This window comes from Erithacus rubecula, assembly GCF_903797595.1.
Source record: "Erithacus rubecula genome assembly, chromosome: 24".
NCBI classification, from domain to species: Eukaryota; Metazoa; Chordata; class Aves; order Passeriformes; family Muscicapidae; genus Erithacus; species Erithacus rubecula.
This window is the reverse complement of record NC_136676.1, coordinates 1,272,745-1,292,620: the sequence shown is the minus strand read 5'-3', so window position 1 is coordinate 1,292,620 and position 19,876 is coordinate 1,272,745. Positions and strand designations below refer to the sequence as shown.

Sequence of the window (19,876 nt, the reverse complement as noted above, 5' to 3'; positions counted from 1 at the left end):
GGAGAGGGGACAGGGGACCGAGGGTCACCTCGGGGGGCCCGGCCGGCGCTCAGATGCCGAGCGGCTCCAAATCTCCGAATTTAGCATAACCTTATTGACATCAATTAAAGTGGCAAATTGGAAATATTTGGAGCCTGGCAAGTGGTAAAATGAGCCCTTTATCCGCCAGCAGCGGCCTGGTGAGCTTTTGTGCTGGGGCTGCATTCTCGGCAAGGACACTGGGGGGGTTTTATGGGGCCGGGGCTCCCCTTCCTGCTCACCCCGACACCTTCCCGGCCCCTCCTCCAGCCCCAGCGGGTGAATGCCCAGCCACGAGCTGGAGATGCTTTCTATAGCATCTCCTCCTCCCCCAGGAAATGCTGCAAAGATGCTTTGCCTTGATGGAAAATCCCCTCCCCGGGAGGAGAATTTGTCCGGGAGGGGAATTCGGGAGAGGGGGCTTGACCGGACCCCCGCGGAGGGGGAGGGGGTTGGTTAAAATCCTGGAAAATCCATCTGAGTCCGAAGGCTGGGCTGGGGAACAGCAATGAGATTTGAGCGGGGGGAGGGCTCGTTTCCCCCTCCCCTCCCAGTCCGGGCTCGTTTCCCCCCCCCCCTCTAAGTCCGGGCTCATTTCTCCCCCACCCCAGTCCGGGCTCATTTCTCCCCCATCCCAGTCCGGGCTCATTTCTCCCCCATCCCAGTCCAGGGTCATTTCTCCCCCATCCCAGTTCGGGCTCAATTCTCCCCCATCCCACTCCGGGCTCATTTCTCCCCATCCCACTCCGGGCTCGTTCCCCCCTCCCCACTCCGGGCTCATTTTGCCCTCAATCCGGGCTCATTTCTCCCCCAGTCCGGGCTCACTGAGCCCTCCTCCTCCAGCCTTTCCACCCTGCACCGAGCTCAGACTTCTCAGCTGCTCCCCCAGAGTTAAACCCGGCTCAGCTCTCTCCACACCGAGCTCTGCAGAGCCCCCGGCACAGCTCAGGGCAGGAATTCAGCCCGAGGTGCCTCCATAAAGATGTTCACCCCAAAAATGTGCCCTGGCCGTGCCAGCCTGAGGACTGGGGGATGAAGGGATGGAAGTGCATTTAGGAGAGTGGATTAATGCAGGATTGGGCGCTGAGCTGTCCTGGGGGTGCAGCACGGACCCCCCAGGCTCTGCAGGAGCGGGGAAATCACGGCGGGGCAGCCTGGAGGGGCTCCCCTACAGCGGGGCCATGAACCCTGATCTGGCTCAGCCCGAATCCCCTCGGTTCAGGGAGAAGCTGGAGAGCTGGATCAGTGTCCTGGGGGACACCCAGACCCTCAGACACAGCCCCGGGCATGGCTGGGGTGAATCCACCGGCAGAACCGGGTGTTTAAAACAGCAAACACGCAGAAAACACAAACACGGGGATTGAGAGTTATTCCTGGGAACTGTCCCTGAGCTGTCCAGGCCTGGCAGTGCTGCCTGGTTGGGGATGTGAGCCCAGCCCAGCCCTGCAGGTGCAGAGAGGGTTTTGTGTGCTGAAATCACTCAGGAGCAGCAGTTGGTGCTGCTCTCCCTCCCGGCCCCGGCGGTGCCTCAGCTGCTTTTCATTACCCCGAGAAAAGAAACGGCTCCCCAAGCCAGTGAGAGCCACATTAACACTTCCTTTTAGGAAAAAAAGGGGATGTAAAGCAAGGCTGGCAAATGAAACCCAGATTCACACTCCAAATTCAGGGAGCTGGGCAGATGCTTCCACAGATTTGCTAAAAAGAGGAATTGGCTTTAATCAGTGGGAATCAGGAGCAGCTCCTGATCTCTGCTCTGCCCCTGGAGTCGCTCTCAGCTCCACCAGCCCTGGGGCAGAGCTCCCAGTCCCTGCTCCCCCTCTGGAGTCCCTGCAGGGACAGTTCACCCTGGCCCAAAACATTCTGGAATGGACCTGCTGAATGCCCCTCTGGAATTCCACTGGGAAATAGCAGGACACCAGGATTCCCTTCCAGGCCTGAATTCCCCTCTGGAATTCCACGGGGGAGCATCAGGACACTGGGGTTCCCTCCCAGGCTGTGTGGGGCAGAGGCTGGGGTGGGGGATTGCCCCTGCTGGAGCTGAATTTGGGGTGGCTCAGCTCAGCTGAGCCCCAAACCCTCCAGTTCCTCTCCAAGAACACTGACCACGAGAAGCCCCTGCCCTTCCCAGCCTGGCTGAGAGGGATTTGGAGCCGAGCTCCCTGAGCTCTTCACAGGTTCAGCCAAAGGCAGATCTGATTTTCCTCACCCCAGGATGAGAAGGTGTTTGGAATAACGAGAGGGAACCAGAGATTCCAATTCCTCCTTCCTACCCAGCATGGAAACCCATAGGGCTGCAATCCCTGACTTCTCCTTTCAGCTGGAGAAACTCATTTTCCAGGTCACTTCTGAACTCTGGATCCCCTCCTCAAGAATGCAAAGTCCTTTTCCCCTTCCTCTCTGACCTTGCCAGGTTCTAATTTATTACTTCTTGGTGCATTACCATCACTAACTCAGAATCGATACCCGCTCCACATCTGCCAGGGTTTATCTGCAGGGGAATCTGCTGCCTGTCCATCAGCAGGACTGGCAGCTGTCCTTTCCCTCCCTCTCGTGCCTGTCCTCTCCCTTTCTCCTGGCCCAAACCCACCCTGTGGGCTCAGGAGCTGAGTCCAGGAGGTTTTGGGCTCACCCCTTGCCTTTCCCGAGGTCACTTTTGGGGTGGGGATGAGCAGGGAGAGGTCCAGAAGTCCTGGAGTGTTGGGGAGCCCGAGGCTGATGCACAAAGACCCTCCTGGATGAAAGCAGCAGCTCCCCCCTCACCTCCTGCTGCTGCTCCCTCCCTCCCCACCCTCCTCTCAGCTCCCCCCGCTCCCCCCTGGGACGTTTCATCGCTCTCTCCCCTACTTTAAAAGGAGGGGAGTTAAAAAAATGTAATTAATTCCCTCCATTTCTGAGCTGGCCCTCAGGGCCTGTGGCCGTGGAAGCTGCAGCAGGGGAAATGTGCACCCTTTATGATAAAGGAGGCGGCTCTGGGGAGGGAAGAGCAATTAGGGCCTTGCAGATGGGCAATTGGGATCAGCTCTGGGCGGGGTCGGGGGCTGAGGGGACCCAGAGGTGGGCACAGGTAACAGAGGGACAAGGGGAGGGCAGCCCAAGCACAGTTTGGTGGCCAGGCCTTGTCCTGGCAGAGCTGGTGGCTGCTCCTCGGTGGGTGCTGAGGGTCACAGGACATCCCAGAGTGACCACAGCTCAGTCCCTAAAGGACATCCCAGAGTGACCAGAGCTCAATCCCAATGGGACATCCCAGAGTGACCACAGCTCAAAATATAAGGGACATCCCTGAGTGACCACAGCTCAATCCCTGAAACACATCCCAGAGTGACCACAGCTCAATCTCCACAGGACACCCCAGAGTGACCACAGCTCAGTCACTAAGGGACACCCCAGAATGACCCAGGTGACCCCTTTCAGCTCCTGGACATTGTAGGGACACATCCAGGGACATCCAGGGAAGGGGCTCCTGGCAGCTCCATTCCTGAGGCTGTGGTGCTGCTGTCCTGGGAACAAATCCTTCCTATCCTGGAAAATTCTGGGAATGGGATGGGTTGAACCCTTTGGTGCCACACCAGGCAAGAAGCTCTGGGAAATTCTCTTTTAGGGAGGCTGAAATCTCCCTTTTTCAGCTCCTGGGGTGCTCCCACTTCCCTTCCCGGGCATGGAAAACCTGCCTGCTGGGGAACCCACTGGATCTGGGGTTTAGGGAGGACAAAGCTCTCCCAGTTCCTCCAGGAGGGAGCTCTGTCCCTGCCATCCCCACCCCAGCTCCTCTCCAGATCATGCCCTGCCCTCCCAGACAATTTTTGGAGGGCACTCAGCTCGATCTTTCACATTTTTCTTCCTCTGCTCTGTGCAGGCAGAAGGAAAAACCCTTCCTCACATTAATGCTTTTTGATCTCTGTGGATTCATTTCCACTTGGCGGGAAGAGGAAGAGTCGATTATTCCACACATACATTAAATGGGAACAAAATGAAGAGGTGACTGTAGGACGGCTGAAAGCCGAAGAAAGAGTTAGGAGGAGATAAATACACTTTCCCCAAAGATCTCCACTTGAAAGGAGGATAAATATATGCAAATATGCCCCTAGGTAGGACTAAAATGACTTGTGTAGCAATCACTAACACTGCACTCACAAAACCAAGCAATTAATTTCGAATATTTTCTAAATCACCGCAGCCAGCTGAGCTGGATCCCAGCACTCCACGCCGAGCACCCTTTGCTTTTGCTTTGCACATCCACAGGGTGCTTCACACTCCCCGCACCTGGGAAATCTCTGCTCGAGGTCACTGTGGCTCCTGGCATCCAGCGGCTCTCCCAGCCGGTTTTTGGAGCAAACCGGAGGTTTGTGGTGGGGTTTGGGGGGGCTCCTGAGGGTCCTGGGGTGTTTTCCAAGCCCAGCCATTCCCTCAGCTCCCTCCAAGCACAGCCCTGGCTCTCCCGGCTGCGACCGGGGGTTAAGGTCGGAGCCTCCACTTGGATTTTGGGGGGATTCAAGGCTGACAAACCCGGGTGTTCACCCCCTCCAGGAGGCGAGGGGAGCCCCCACAACCCCACCCTGCTCCGCTGGGGAGCTGCAAAACCCCAATTTCCTACCCCAAAGAGCTGAGAACTCTCAAGAGTGCCTGAACCCTGCAGCCCACACATCGCACCAGAACGGCCCCAAATAACGAACAACCAACCCAGGAACGGCAGCGGCGCCTTCCCACGGCCTCAAACACCTCGGGGAGGCTCCAGCCCCGCGGGGAAGGGGCTGGGACACGGCAGGTGACAGAGATGGAGATGAGCCCCTGTGCTGCGCTGCATGGAGAGGATGGAGAGCGCTCGGGGATGGAGCCGGGGCGGGATGGAGCCGGGAATGCGATGGAGCCGCGGGGAGGAGGAGGAGGAGGCGGCGGGAAGTTGTTACCTGATTGTTCAGGGCTATGGTGAGGTTCCAGCGGGAGCACTGCATCTTGTTTTGGGCACCCTGCTTCTGTAGGGATGTACAAATCACAGACAAGGTCTGAGGAAAAGGCTCTAAGCTACGCGCAAAGAACGGGAAGGGCTCGGCCGGAGGGGACGGGAGCGGAGGGGATGATCCGGGAAGGAGCAGCAGGAATCCCTCGAGGGGATGGAAACACCGCGGGGACAAGAGTCCCCTGAGGACTCTGAGAATCCCGTGGGAGAAGCGGGACTGGGAGGGGAGGAGCGGGAATTGTGTTCAAAACTGTCTGGGAACACGAGGCATGGTCCCTGGTTTGGGACACCCAAATCTGCTCTGGGACACCCAAATCTTCTCTGGGATATGAATCTCTGCTTTGGAACATCAAACTCTGCTTTAGGACACCTAAATCTGCTCTAGGACACCTAAATCTGCTCTGGAACACCCAAATCTGCATTGGGACACCCAAATCTTCTCTGGGATATGAATCTCTGCTTTGGGACATCAAACTCTGCTCTGGGACACCCAAATGTGCTCTGGGACACCAAACTCTGCTCTGGGACACCCAAATCTCTCTGGGATATGAATCTCTTCTTTGGGACATCAAACTCTGCTCCAAAACATGAGCTATGGTTCCTGGCTTGGGACACCAAACCCTGCTTGGGGACACCAAACTCTGCTCACAGACATGCAACTCTGCTCTGGGACACCAAACTCTGCTCTGGGACACCAAACTCTGCTCTGGGGCACCCAAATTTGCTCTGGGACATCAAACTCTGCTGCCCTCCAGACAGAAGCAGGAAACAAAGGCCTGGCCAGGCTGGGTCAGGGAGGGAACACGAAGATGTTTTGTGGGGTGGGGCTGTGGGTGCCAGGTTATGGACGGAGATTTCACCCACCAGGAAACACTGGGAAAAAGGAAAGGGAGAGGCAAAGGAGCACCTCAACAGCCCAAACCCTGCCAGGGCTCTGATTGCAGGCATCTCCCCTCGGGGAAGGGAGGATTTGTGCTTCTCCACCCATCAGCACCGTTTGTTTTCCCTGATTTAATTTGGATTCTGAAACATTTTAAATATCAGGACCAGGCCCAGCCTTCCCTGATGTGCTGCTCAGCAAACAGAGCTGATCCATCCTCCTGATTTTTGAGTCAAACCACCCTGGTGCTGCTTCCATCCTCTACCTGTTTAATCCTATATTTCTCCATGAATATTTGGGAAGGAGAGGCTCAGTGGGAAATCCCCCTGGTGGAACAGGAAGCGTCTCTGGGATGCTTCATCCTGAATATTCCAGAATACAAATCCTTGCTCGTGGACTTTTGGGATCAAGTCACCCGGGAAAGAAAGCAGGAAAACTGGATTTCCCAAACACTCCCAGACCTTCCCAATGGAAATCGGGATAGATTTGGGATTGGGAATGGGTTGGGCTTGTTCTGCATTTTTGGGTCCATTTTTGGGTAGGCTCAGACCCGCTGGGGGCAGGTGAGGAAGGAGAAGCTTCAGGGACTTGGTGAGGATACAAAACGCCAAGAAGGGAACAAACACACCTCAAGGCTCCCCAAAAGCCAGACCTAAACCTGTGGCCGTGCTGTCAGACAGGGTCCCCACGGGTCCCAGCACATTCCAGATGCTTTAGGAACTTCTTTAATTCCTCCAACAAAGCCAGACCCAAAACCACGCTGATTTTTGGGTGTAGCCCCTGCCCTAAATGCTCCTGAAGGCCCCTCAATAAATACAAACGCTTTTTATTCCCTTAATTTTATCTAGACTCTGTTATTAGGTAGCCCCAAAAAGGCATCACCAGCCACAGCTCTGCCCCGGGCTCCTCTCTGCCCACCCCGCTCCCTGTGATCACTCAGGGCTGTAATCAGTTAAACCCGGTTTAAGCGCGGTGTAAGAGACACCAGCCCGGCCCGGGTCACCCCGCGAGGTCACGGGGAGATGGAATCGCGCTGATGAGCCCAGCAAGTGCCGCGCTGAACCCCGAGCTGGCCGGAGAAAGAGAAAATCGGAGAAAGGGAAAATCACATAAAGTGAAAATCGGCGGCGCTGAGCTCCTGCTGTCTCGCTTTCCCCATTCCCGGGGATTTTTGAGGAGAGAATTTCTCTTCCCAGCCCTCTCCAAAGGCTGAGCAGAGCCCCGGGCTCTCCTTGGGTTTTCTGAGGCTGCCACGGCAGGAGGGTTTTTAAAGCCAGGACCTCTTTATTCCTCACCCAAAGGAAAATCCCAGCTCCCGGATCCAAGGAAACGCCTTTCCCAGCCCTGCACAGCGCCACGTGCTCTCCCCTCCAGAGCTCTCTCTGCTGCCGGGGAGCACTGCGGGAATCGGGACCCCCCAAACCCTCCCAGAAAAGCGGGGATCAGGGATGGAGGAGCTGGGGAAAAGCGTGGAATGAAGCGGGATCCTTGCTGAAATCCAGGATGGAGGAGCACCGCCCCTGCAGCTCGGATGCTCCAGCACGGCTCTGCTTTTCCCTTCCCTCCAGAACGGGCCATTCCCAGGGATGGTCCAGGGAAAGGAGCTCTCTGTGTTCCCTGTTCCTTCCCGCGCTCCCAAAGAGGAGCCTGGGGACACCTGGGGACACCTGGGGACACACAGGCACTGCCCAAGGCTATTCCTAAAATCCCAGAGCTCATCCCTGCCCTCAGACGGGAGAAACCCGGCAGAGTTCACCCCAAATTCCACCCAAACTTCGAGCACCACGCGGGGTTCGGGTCTGAGCGGACGCTGCCCCACCAGGAATTGCGGGTGGAGGGGACAAAACGCGGCGGGGTTGATGGAAAACGGCGTAGGAACACAAAGAACAGAACAAAATCTTTCCCCCGCAGCGCTGAGAAAGCCCCGAGGGAGCGGGGCTGGGCTCCTGTCCCTGCCTGGGTCCCCCAGCTCCCCAAAAGCCGCTGGGATGGAGCTCTCCTGCCCAGCTCGAGGTGTTGGCTGGGGCAGGGATGAATTAATCCCTGCCCGGGTATCTGGGCTCTGCCGCACCTGGGGACGCAGCGCGAACCGCGCTGAATCCCCGTGATTATTTATTTGTGTGCTGATCACAAACGGTAGGAAAGCAGGAGCCCCCCCCGCTGCCCTTCCCGCTCCTTTGCGGGCACAACTGGAGCTTTTGGCCGCCTCTGAAGGTGCTCCGAAATAAAATATCTTTTAGAATGACAAAGCAAAGCCGCCACGAATCGATGTGGATCATCAGAGCAACAAAACGCCTCTTTTCAAACCTTTTTTTTCTTTTTTTTTTTTTGTCTTTCCACGGATGGCCTCGAACGAGGCGATATTTTTCTTTGAGGGGGAGAAGATCCCCTGGTGGAAAGCGGCTGTCCCAGGGCGCTGCCTCCTTGCAATCAAACCTTTTCCAAGGAAAACAGCCCCGCATCCCCCGGGCGGGATGCACGGCTCATCCCGCACTCTCCCGCACAAACTTCACTCCTTAACCCCACAACTCCCGGCTGAGCCACCCGATTTTTATGGGATCATCTTGATCCAAAACCTGCAAAAAAAAAAAAAAAAAAAAGGCAAATCCTCGCTCTGTGCTGGTGCCACTCCCTCGACGGCTCGAGCGGAGTTTTGGAGGCACCTCCTGCCGCAGAAGTTTAAAAGCACACAAGGCTCTGCTGATGGCGAGATAAACGCTGGAAAAGGGATTAGAGATACTTAGCGGAGTAGAGGGAAGACTCAGGAAGGGCTGATCATTTTAAAGATATGACTATTTAAAGATAATGATTGCATAAATTTAATTAATGCATTTTCATGCCGCAAATGGCCGTTTTGTAATTAATGTATCTGGCCTCGCTAAGCATGGGAGATCACATCTCCCGCCCCCTCCCCTCGCGAGCCCCCCTCCGCCTCCCGTTTAATGAAAGACAGAGAGCAGATGACAGAAACAATTTGTCAGCCCGCGCGGGTGTCAGATGCCTAATTGGTTGCGCTGAGTTAGTGGGAAGGGAAGGGGGAGAGGGTCGGGCTGGGGGGGCTCTTCCCTGGCTGTCCTCGCCGGGAGAGGGCCCGGGAGTGTTTGGTGTTAATTGATGGCGATTAGGACACAGATTGGCTGTGGCAGGCGCTGGGCAGTGACAAGCGGGGGACACCCGCGCACAGCTGGCACTTGTCACCGCGCCTCGGCTGCCGGCAGCGGGGACACTGCCCGTGCTGCTGGCCCGCTGCTCGGTCCTGTCCCGGTTCCATCCCGGTTCCATCCCGGTTCCATCACGGTTCCATCACGGTTCTATCTCGGTTCCATCCCGGCTCCATCCCTGTTCTATCTCTGTTCCATCCCGGTTTTATCCTCCTCCCATCCTGTTTCTATCCCTGTTTCATCCCGGTCCTGTCCCGGTCCCGTCCGGGTTCCATCCCGGTTCTATCTCTGCTCTATCTCGGTTTTATCCCGGTTCTATCCCCGTTCCATCCCGCTCCCATCCCAGTTCTATGTCTGTTCCATCCCGGTCCTGTCCCGGTCCCATCCCTATTCCATCCTGCTTTCATCCTGGTTCTATCCTGCTTTCATTCTGGTTCCATCCCGATCCCATCCCGGTTCTATCCCTGTTCTATCCTGCCTCTATCCCGCTCCCATCCCGATTCTATCTCTGTTCCATTGTGCTCCCATCCCAGTTCCATCCCAATTCCATCCCTGTTCCATCCTGCTTTCATTCCAGTTGTATCCCTGTTCCATCCCGTTCCATCCCAGTTCCATCCAGGTTCTATCCCTGTTCCATCCCTGTTCCATCCCTGTTCCATCCCACTCCTATCCCGGCTCCACCCCGTTTCCATCCCTGTTCCACCCGTGTTCCATCCTGGTTTTATCCCACCCCTATCCCGGTTCCACCCCTCTTCCATCCCTGTTCCATCCCAGTTCCATCCCGGTTCTATCCCTGTTCCATTCCAGTTCCATCCCTGTTCCATCCCAGTTCCATCTCTGTTCCATCCCACTCCTATCCCGGCTCCACCCCGCTTCCATCCCTGTTCCACCCGTGTTCCATCCCGGTTCTATCCCGGTTCCATCCCTGTTCCATCCTGGTTTTATCCCACTCCTATCCCGGTTCTATCCCGATTCCATCCCTGTTCCATTCCGGTTCCATCCCAGTTCCATCCTGGTTCTATCCCACTCCTATCCCGGTTCCATCTCTCTCCTATCCCGGTTCAATCCCTGTTCTATTCCAGTCCCATCCCTGTTCAATCCCTGTTCCATCCCGCTCCCCTCTCGTTCCCATCCCACTCCCACCCCTCTCCAGGCTCAGCTCTGCTCCCACCCTCTGGCTCAGAGAGCAACCGGGACCTTGGCACGGGATTTGAGGGCTCTGGGGAAAATCTGAACCCCCCAAAACCAGAGCCCAGCTCGAGTTTTATCTGCTCTGAGCCCTGTCAAGGAAAATCTCCGTGTCCCGCCTGCTCCTGTCCCTGCCTCGCTACGAACCGGTTTTAAACCCGAAATTAAGCAGAGTTAATGTGTGGACCAGCTGCTGCTGGCGCTTTGCACAAAGTTTGGGGCTCCGGGGAAGAACTGAAACCCCCAAAAACCAGCCCAGCCCGGGTTTTACCTTCCCTGAGCCCCGCCAGCCTTTGCACCTGAGAGATCCTGGGAAAATCTCCGTGTCCCGCCTGCTCCCGTCCCCTGCTCGCTGCGAGCCGGCCTTAAACCCGAGATTAAGGCAGAGCGGAGTTAATGTATGGACCAGCTGCTGCCGCGGCTTTGCGGTGCCCGCGGGTCAGCGGCAGTAAAGCCCCGCCTGATTAATCCTGCCCTGGTCATTATGCGGAGGAGAAAAACCTCCTGTCCCCACGAAAACGGGAATCTGGAGCTTCCGGAGGGGGAGCAGGACAAAGCCCGAGGTCTAAAGCCCCGTCAGGAGCAGGAATCGGCCTCGTTTCTGGAATGTTCTGAGCTTTTCTGAGAGCTCTGAGCTATTAAAACGTTCATCACCAGCAGCAGGAGTGGCACGGTTCAGCTCAGCCCTTCCCTCAGAAATACCGGCCCAGGAAAGGGCAAAACTCGAGCCCAATAAAAGGTAAAACCCGAATCCAAGGAAGGCTGAAACACAACAGACCCAAGAAAAGCCAAAACTCAAGCCCAGGAAAAGCCAAAATTTAAGGGCAGGAAAGAAAGGCCAAAATTTGAACCCTAAAAAGGTAAAACTTGAGTCCTAAAATGCTGAAATTTGAGCCCAGGAAGGGTCAAAACTCGAGCTCAAAAAAGGTAAAAAGGTAAAAAGGTAAAAAGGTAAAAAGGTAAAAAGGTAAAAAGGTAAAAAGGTAAAACTTAATCCAGGTAAAAAAAAACAAAAAAAAACAAAAAAAACAACAACAAAAAAAAAAAACCTCGAGTGAAAAAAACAAACAAACAAACAAACAAAAACAAACAAACAAACAAAAAAGCCCACTTAAAAACTTGAGCCCTAAAAACGCCAAAACTCGAGGCCAATAAAGGTTAAAACTCGAGCCCAAGAAAGGCTAAAACTGGAGCCAGACCCGGGGTTTATGGGGTGCAGGAATTTGAGCATCCCAAAAGCTGACAGGCTCATTCCAGCCAGCCTTGGGATAAATCAAGCCCAGCAATGAGAATTTCAGAGCATGGGATGGTTTAGGGTCTCTCTGGGTCCATCCCTGCGAGATATGTGGGAGTTTGATAAGGTTTGATAAGGCTTGATAAGGTTTTATCAGCTTTGTTTCAGTGCTACGCACAGGAACAGGGTGGGGAGGAGGAGCTGGGAACTGAAAATGTGGAATTTCCACGCTGAGCCCTGATTTAAACCCACGCCCAGAAGCCACAAAAGGAGAAACTCCTGCTTTAAACCCCAGCTCCTCCTGGAGAAGGCTGACAAAGAGTCAGCAGGTGATGGATAAATGCTGTGGGGAAAATAAAAAACATTTTCTTTCAGGGGAAAAACCTTTCCATGGGCTCCATAGAAATGGAGAAGGTGAGGGATTGGAATATAACACAAACTTGGAGGCAGATGCCAAAATGAGTTTGGGGCAAAGCACAACAAAATTAAGGATTCTATTGCCATAATTTCTGTTCTTTTGCTTACAAAGAGGGAAAACCAAACTCTGCAGGGGGAGCTGAATAAAATGACCCCGTTTTGCTGTTTCTATCACCCAGAGCCCTCCTGCTTTTCCCTTTCCTTGGATGAGGGTTACAGGTGCACACACAGCACGTTCCCACCCCTGTGGGTTTGTGTCACCTGCACACAAAGGGCAGCAACCCCCCTAAAATCCACCAGATGTTTCACATCTGGGGCCTGACCTCCTCCCCTTAGGCCTGGCTCTTCCCAAGGAAGCAAATCCAGAAGAAAAGAGGGAGAAAGCCCCGGATTCCTGAATGCTTCCCTGCAAAGCCAAGTCTGGTGCAAGCCTAAGGATGACACAAACAGGGGCTGAAAGTGCTGTAGATAAAACAGAGGGATCAATAAAATCCCTTCCAAAAATCCAGCAGGCACAGGCTCTGAGGAATACCCAGAATTTATGGGATTTTCTCCTTCCAAGAACAGCCCTGACACACCCTGGTGTGGTCCACCTAAATTCTCCCTCCTGGTCTGGGAGGGAATTGGAATGGGGATCCTTGGGAGGAGGGAGGAGGTTTATTGTGCACCAAGGAACTGCCCAGGGATCCCAAATCCCTCCTGGCTGCTGAAGGATCCCAAATCCTCTGTCAGCTGCTGAAAGATCCCAAATCCCTCTCAGCTGCTGAAGGATCCCAATTTTCCTCTCAGCTGCTGAAAGATCCCAAATCCTCTCTCAGCTGCTGAAGGATCCCAATTCCCCTCTCAGCTGCTGAAAGATCCCAGATCCCCTCCTGGCTGAGGGGAAAAGCCGGGCTTAGCTGAGCCGTGCCCGTCACATCCCCACTGCTGAGCGGCAAACGAGTCCTGATGCACAACTGGGATTTATTAAATGACATCCAACAACTGTCTCATTAAATCAGGGCTCCGGCGCGGGCCGGAAATCTTAATTTAAAGTGTCACCAACCATCGGAGTCAGGTGGTTCGACAGGGGAGACAGAGAAGGGGGGAAAAAAAGGGGCTCAAAAAATCGGAAGCTGCCGCTGTTCCACACCCCAATTTTAGGACGGGAGGATTTTTGCTCTGCTCGGGCCAGAGGTTGGAAAAATCTTTGTTCTGCCTTTGCTTTCCGAGGGTCCCCACCATGAACGCTCGAGCACCTTTGGGGTGTTTGAGATGCAGCGAAGGTTGAGGCGAGATTGCCTGGCAATTGAAAAGGCGGCCAGCGGTAAATTCAGTTTGTTCGCGCTGCAAAGGCTTCGACTGCCGGGCAGGGGCGGCGGGGGCTGCAGCAGCTCCCCGCGCCCCGGCCAAAATTAAATTTCAAAGTTTAATGAGTTGCGAAGGGCGCGGGATTAAAGCAGCGCGGTGCCCGCAGCGGGAGGAGGGAGCGGGAGAGAGAGGCAGCGGAAAAATCCCACCCAGCCCCGACATCAGGGAACAGAGCAAGTGAAAAATGTCAGGGCAAATTGCTCTTGACAGTGTTAATATCTGCACCTCATAGCAATAATTACATGTAAATAAATAGTGAAATAGCTCTCAGCTGGAGGCTGCAGATGCCACTCACAGCCAGCTGGGGACCTTGCGCTGCTCCGCGCCCCCCTTCCCTCCCTCCCTCTCTCTCCCTCCCTCCTTCCCTCCCTCCTTCTCCCTCCCTCTCCGGTTCCAGCCGTGCCAGAGCCGCCAGAGCGGGCGCTGCCCGCCGCAGCCGCAGCCGCAGCTCGGAGCTCGCAGCTCAGCCCTGCCCCCTCCCCGAATCCCGGGAAACCCGCGCCACTGCAGCGGGATGGGATAATGGGATAATGGGATGGGATGGGATGGGATGGGATGGGATGGGATGGGATGGGATGGGATGGGATGGGATGGGATGGGATGGGATGGGATGGGATGGGATGGGATGGGATTAATGGGATCTATGGGATCAATAGGATCAACAGGATTAATGGGATGGGATGGGATCCATGGGGTGGGAACAATGGGATAATGGGATGGGATGGGATGGGATGAATGGGATCAGTGAGATGGCATCCATGGTATCCGTGGGATTAATAGGATCTATGGGATCAATGGGATCAACAGGATTAATGGGATGAGATCCATGGGATTAATTAGATCAATGGGATCAACAGGATTAATGGGATGGGATGGGATCCATGGGATTAATGAGATGGGATCCATGGAGTGGGATCAATGGGATGGGATCCATGCTATCCGTGGGATTAATGGGATCTATGGGATCAATGGCATCAACAGGATTAATGGGATGGGATGGGATGGGATGGGATGGGATGGGATGGGATGGGATGGGATGGGATGGGATCCATGGGGTGGGAACAATGGGATGGGATGGGATGGGATGGGATGGGATGGGATGGGATGGGATGGGATGGGATGGGATGGGATGGGATGGGATGGGATGGGATGGGATGGGATCAATGGGATGGGATGGGATCAATGGGATGGGATGGGATGGGGTAATGAGATGGGATGGGATAATGGGATGGGATCAATGGGATGGGATGGGATGGGATGGGATGGGATGGGATGGGATGGGATGGGATGGGATGGGATGGGATGGGATGGGATGGGATGCGATGGCACAGCCGCCTCTCCTCCCCTCCCTGGGGCTCTCCCAGCACTGGAATTGCTCCTCCCATCGCCCAGCCCGGCTCTGGTTCCGACTGACACCCGGGAACACTCGGGCTGGCAGCAGGATTCAGGAAAATGCCTCATTTCCCCAGGAGATGCATCCCAGGGACATCCCCGGGGATTTATCTGCCCCAAAACCACCCCCAAAACCCCCACCCCGCCCCTGCTGAGGGGTCAGAGCAGAACTGCCCGGCCAGGAGGGGAGCAGGTAATGGGAATGGGGATGGGGATGGGGATGGGGAAGGGAAGGGAAGGGAAGGGAAGGAAGGGAAGGGAAGGGAAGAGGGAAGGGAAGGGAAGGGAAGGAAGGGGAAGGGAAGGGAAGGGAAGGGAAGGGAAGGAAGGGAAGGGAAGGGACATGGGTAGGGAAGGGAAGGGGGGCTGTGCAAGTGGCTGCTCCCTGTCACTGGCGGAGCAGCCCGGGGATGTGAGGAAGGGCGGCACTGGGGGGGAGCGAAGCGCTGCCAGCACAAACTGCGGTGCCCCCTGCCTGGAAAGGGAGGGACGGAGAGGGCTTGGGAATGGGAGAGGAGACGGGAAAAGAGCTTGGGAGAGGAGAGGGAGGGAAATGGAATAAGAGCTTGGGAGAGGGAGGGAAACAGAATAGGATAAGAGCTTGGGAGAGAGGGAGGGAACAGGAAGAGGATGGGATCAGAGCTTGGAAATGGATGGAAATGGATTTAAGGAAATGGATGATGGGAAAAGAGCTTGGGAGAGGGAAGGGGAACAGGAAGGAGATGGGATTAGAGCTTGGAAAACAGGATGGAAATGGAGATAGGATATGAGTTTGGAAGAGAAGGATGGAGGCAGAGATGGGATCAGAGCACGGAAAAAAGAGATGGAACAGGAGATGGGATAAGAGCTTGGAAGAGCAGCCTGGGCAGGACCAGCAGGAATATTTATTAGGAGTATTAATTATTATTTCTAAATACATCCCGATAGTATTCCCAAATAAATCCAAAGATGTTCCACAGCACCAAACCCCAACCCCAGAGCACAGTGAGTAGAAACACCAAAAATAAAAACCCCAAAACCCTGACAGGAGCGAGAGACTCCTGCTCCACCACATCCCCATGTAAAGCAGGAATTATTTTATTCCTAAATAAATTACGAATATTGTTATTCCTAAATATATCCTGGTGTCACTCTCAAACAAATCCAAAGATGTTCCACGACACCAAACCCCAACCCCAGAGCACAGTGAATAAAAACCCCCAAAATACAAACCCCCAGAATAAAAACCCCAAAAATAAAAACCCCAAAAATAAAAACCCCAAAGCCCTGACAGAAGCAAGAGGCTCCTGCTCCACCACATCCCTATGTAAAGCAGGAATTATTTTATTATTAAATAAATTAGGAATACTAATTATTATTCCTAAATACATCCCAAAGTCATTCCCAAATAAATCCAAAGATGTTCCACAGAACCAAACCCCAATCCCAGAGCGCAGTGAATAGACCCTAAAATATAAACCCCAAAACCAAAAACCCCCCAAATCAAAACCCCAAAACTAAAAACCTCGAAATAAAAACCTCAAAAATCAAAACCCCAAATAAAACCCCAAAATAAAACCCTCAAAATTTAAATCCTAAAAATCAAAACCCCCAAAATAAAATCCTAAAAATCAAAACCCCAAAATCAAAATCCCAAAAATCAAACCCCCCAAAATAAAAATCACCAAAAATAAAAACCCTCAAAAATCAAAACCCCCGAAATCAAAACCCCCAAAATGAAAATCCCAAAATCAAAACCTCAAAATAAAAAAAAAGCAAAACAAAACAAACAAACAAAAATGAAAACCCCCAAAAATGAAAACCCCCCAAAATCAAAATCCCCCAAAAATCAAAACCCCAAAATGAAAACCCCAAAATCAAAATCCCAATATAAAATAAAAAAAACCCCAAAATAAATACCCCAAAAGCAAAACCCTCAAAAATTCAAACCCCCAAAATCAAAACCCCCAAAATGAAAACCCCAAATCAAACCCCCCAATTAAATAAATAAATACCCTCCCCAAACAAACAAACAAAAAACTAAAAAAACAAACAAAAAAAAGCCCAAAAAATAAATACCCCAAAAATGAAAACCCAAAAAATAAAAGCCCCAAATAAATACCCCAAAAAATCAAAACCCCAAAATCAAAACCCCAAAAATCAAAACCCCAAAAATCAAAACCCCAAAATCAAAACCCCCAAAATAAAAATCCTCAAAAATAAAAACCTCAGAATAAAAACCCTCAAAAATCAAAACCCCAAAAATCAAAACCCCCAAAATTAAAATCCTAAAAATAAATCCCCCAAAAATCAAAACCCCAAAATGAAAACCCCAAAATCAAAATCCCCCCCTCAAAAAAAAATCCCAAAAACCCAAGAAGTAAATACCCCCAAATCAAAACCCCAAAAATCAAAGCCCCAAAAACCAAAACCCCCAAAATTAAAAACCTAAAAATAAATCCCCCAAAATCCAACCCCGAATAACCCAAAGCCCGGCAGGGGGTGGAGGCTCCTTCTCCTTCGGGCACTGAAATTCCCGCCCCGCCCGCAGCGCGCGCAGCTCCATTCTTCCCAAAACAAACATGTTCTTTGGCGCTTCCTGCTTGTCAAACACCTTTTTGTTTAGCTCAACAACTAATCCACTTATCGGGGGATAAAGCTGCCAGTGAATCACCGCCACGATAAAAGCAAGAACAAAAATTAGCAAAAAATTTGCCTGTGGCTCCTGTTTGAGCAAACAGCGGCCGAGAGAGGGAAAAAAAAAAAAAAAATTTTTTCTTTTTTTTTTTAACTGCAAGAACAAAATTAGCAAAAAATTTGCCTGTGGCTTCTGCGCGTTGAGCAAAGAGCAGCCAAGAGAAAAAAATAAAATTCTTTTTTTTTTTTTTTTTTTTTTTCCTTTTTTTATAAATAACTGAGATCCCCAGGAGAGATTCTGTCAGATAGCAGCTTTTATTTTTGCTCGCAGTTTTTTTTTTTTTTCCCCTCTCTCTCTTCTCGTCGAAGAGATGCTGGAAGCTGATATGAGACCCACGGAAATTGGCGCTGTTTGAATAAGCAGGAGATGCGCCCAGGCGAATTTTTAATAAGTTGATTTTTTTTTTTTTTTTTTTTTAATTTTTACATCAGGTATTGGCTGTTTCCTGAGCTCGGCGCTGCTCAGAATTCTCTAAAGATCCTGGATTTGTCTTGTCCTGTTCCTCTTTTGGAATTCTTTGGAGTTTTAATTCCTGCCTGGGGGAGGGGATGGGGAAAATCCCCCGGGATTGGGGCTGGGAGGGACCGGAGCACGAAATCCCAAAATTAATTCTGAAGTTCCGAAATTCCGAAGTTCCGAAATTCCGAAATCCCGAAATTCCGAAATTCCAAAATTCCGAAATTCCGAAAAAATCCCGAAATCCCGAAATTCCAAAATCCCGAAATCCCGAAGTTCTGAAGCTCTGAAATTCCAAAATTCTGAAATTCCAAAATCCCAAAATTCCAAAATTCCGAAATTCTGAAATTCCGAAAATCCTGAAATTCCAAAATCCTGAAATTCTGAAATTCCGAAATTCTGAAATTCCGAAAATCTGAAGTTCTGAAATTCCGAAATTCTGAAATTCCAAAATCCCAAAATCCCAAAATCCCAAAATTCCAAAACTCTGAAACTCCAAATTCCTGAAACTCCAAAATTCCAAAATCCTTAAATCCCGAAATCCCAAAATCTCGAAACTCCGAAACTCTAAAATTCTGAAATCCCGAAGTTCCGAAATCCCTAAATCCTGAAATTCTGAAATCCCGAAATTCCAAAATCCCGAAATCCCAAAATTCTGAAATTCCAAAGTTCCGAAATTACCCAAATCCCAAATAACCCAAAATATCCCCAAATAACCCAAAATATCCCCAAATAACCCAAAAATATCTCAAAATAATCCAAAATATCCCAAAATAGTCCAAGCCTCCCCATGGGCCGAGGCAGCTCTTTGGGGTCTCTGGGGGTCTCAGAGGCTCTTTGGGGGTCCCAGGGGGGCTCTTTGGGGTCACTGGGGGTCCCAGGGGGGCTCTTTGGGGGTCCCAGGGGGGCTCTTCGGGGTCTCTGGGGGTCTCTGGGAGTCCCAGGGTCTGTGTCACCTCTGAGTGACAATGCTCAGGGAGGGACAATCCCCGTGTGGCCACCAAAGCCAGGCCGGGCTCAGGGGCACAGACCTGCAGTGACCCCAAAGTGACCCCACAGTGACCCCAAAGTGACCCTGCAGTGACCCCGCAGTGACCCCAAAGTGACCCCAAAGTGACCCCCCCAGAGCCCCAAATCTTCCTTTACCAGAGCCCAACCGGACATTGGGGACCAGCAGAGGAGAGAGCAGCACCACAGCATCCAGACTGGGAGAACTGGGAGCACTGGGAGAACTGGGAGAACTGGGAAGGACCTGGGCTGGGTCAGAGCTGCACCACAGCATCCAAACTGGGCGAACTGGGAGCACTGGGAGGGACCTGGGCAGGGCCAGAGCTGCACCACAGGATCCAGACTGGGAGCTGCCCTGGTCCCTCCCAGTTCTCCCCGTGCTCTCAGTTCTCCCAGTTCTCCCAGTTTGGTTGCTATGACCCAGCCCAGGTCCCACCCCGTTCTCCCAGTTCTCCCAGTTCTCCCAGTTTGGATGCTGTGGTGCTGCTCTGATCCCTTCCCTCCCTCCCTCTCTGGTTCCAGAGCTGCACCACAGCATCCAAACTGGGAGGGCTGGGAGCACTGGGAGCACTGGGAGCACTGGGAGCACTAGGATCACTGGGAGCACTGGGAGCACTGGGAGCACTGGGAGCACTGGGAGTCACTGGGAGCACTGGGAGCACTGGGATCACCGGAAGCGCTGTGATCACTGGGATCATCGGGATCACTGGGATCACCAGAAGCGCTGGGAGCACTGTGATCACTGGGATCACCGGGATCACTGGGATCACCGGGATCACTGGAGCACTGGGAGCACCGGGAGCACTGGGAACACTGGGAGCACCGGGAGCACTGTGAGCACTGGGAGCGCTGTGATCACTGTGATCACTGGGAGCACTGGGATCACTGGGACCACTGGGAGCACTGGGAGCACTGGGAACGCTGGGATCATTGGGATCACTGGGAGCACTGGGAGTCACTGGGAGCACTGGGAGCACTGGGAGCACTGGGAGTTACTGGGAGCACTGTGATCACTGGGAGCACTGGGAGCACTGGGAGCACTGGGAGCGCTGGGAGCACTGGGAGCACTGGGAGTTACTGGGAGCACTGGGAGCGCTGGGAGTTGTGGGCTCCTGGCCGTGCCTCCCAGCCTCGCCGCGCT

At 52.9% G+C, this 19,876-nt stretch overlaps 2 protein-coding genes across 2 annotated transcripts in view; one reads left to right on the top strand and one right to left on the bottom strand.

Moving 5' to 3' along the window:
• The window catches only part of PAX7 (paired box 7), a gene marked incomplete at its 3' end in the record, with an annotated part of 223,924 nt that overhangs the window by 5,872 nt on the left and 198,176 nt on the right, over nt 1-19,876 (bottom strand).
• The window catches only part of ARHGEF10L (Rho guanine nucleotide exchange factor 10 like), a gene marked incomplete at its 5' end in the record, with an annotated part of 40,452 nt that continues 25,447 nt past the window's right edge, over nt 4,872-19,876 (top strand). Inside the window, one exon of the mRNA XM_079326164.1 lies at nt 4,872-4,941. Coding sequence (XP_079182290.1) covers nt 4,872-4,941 — 70 coding nt within the window. The remainder of the gene's footprint in view (nt 4,942-19,876) is intronic.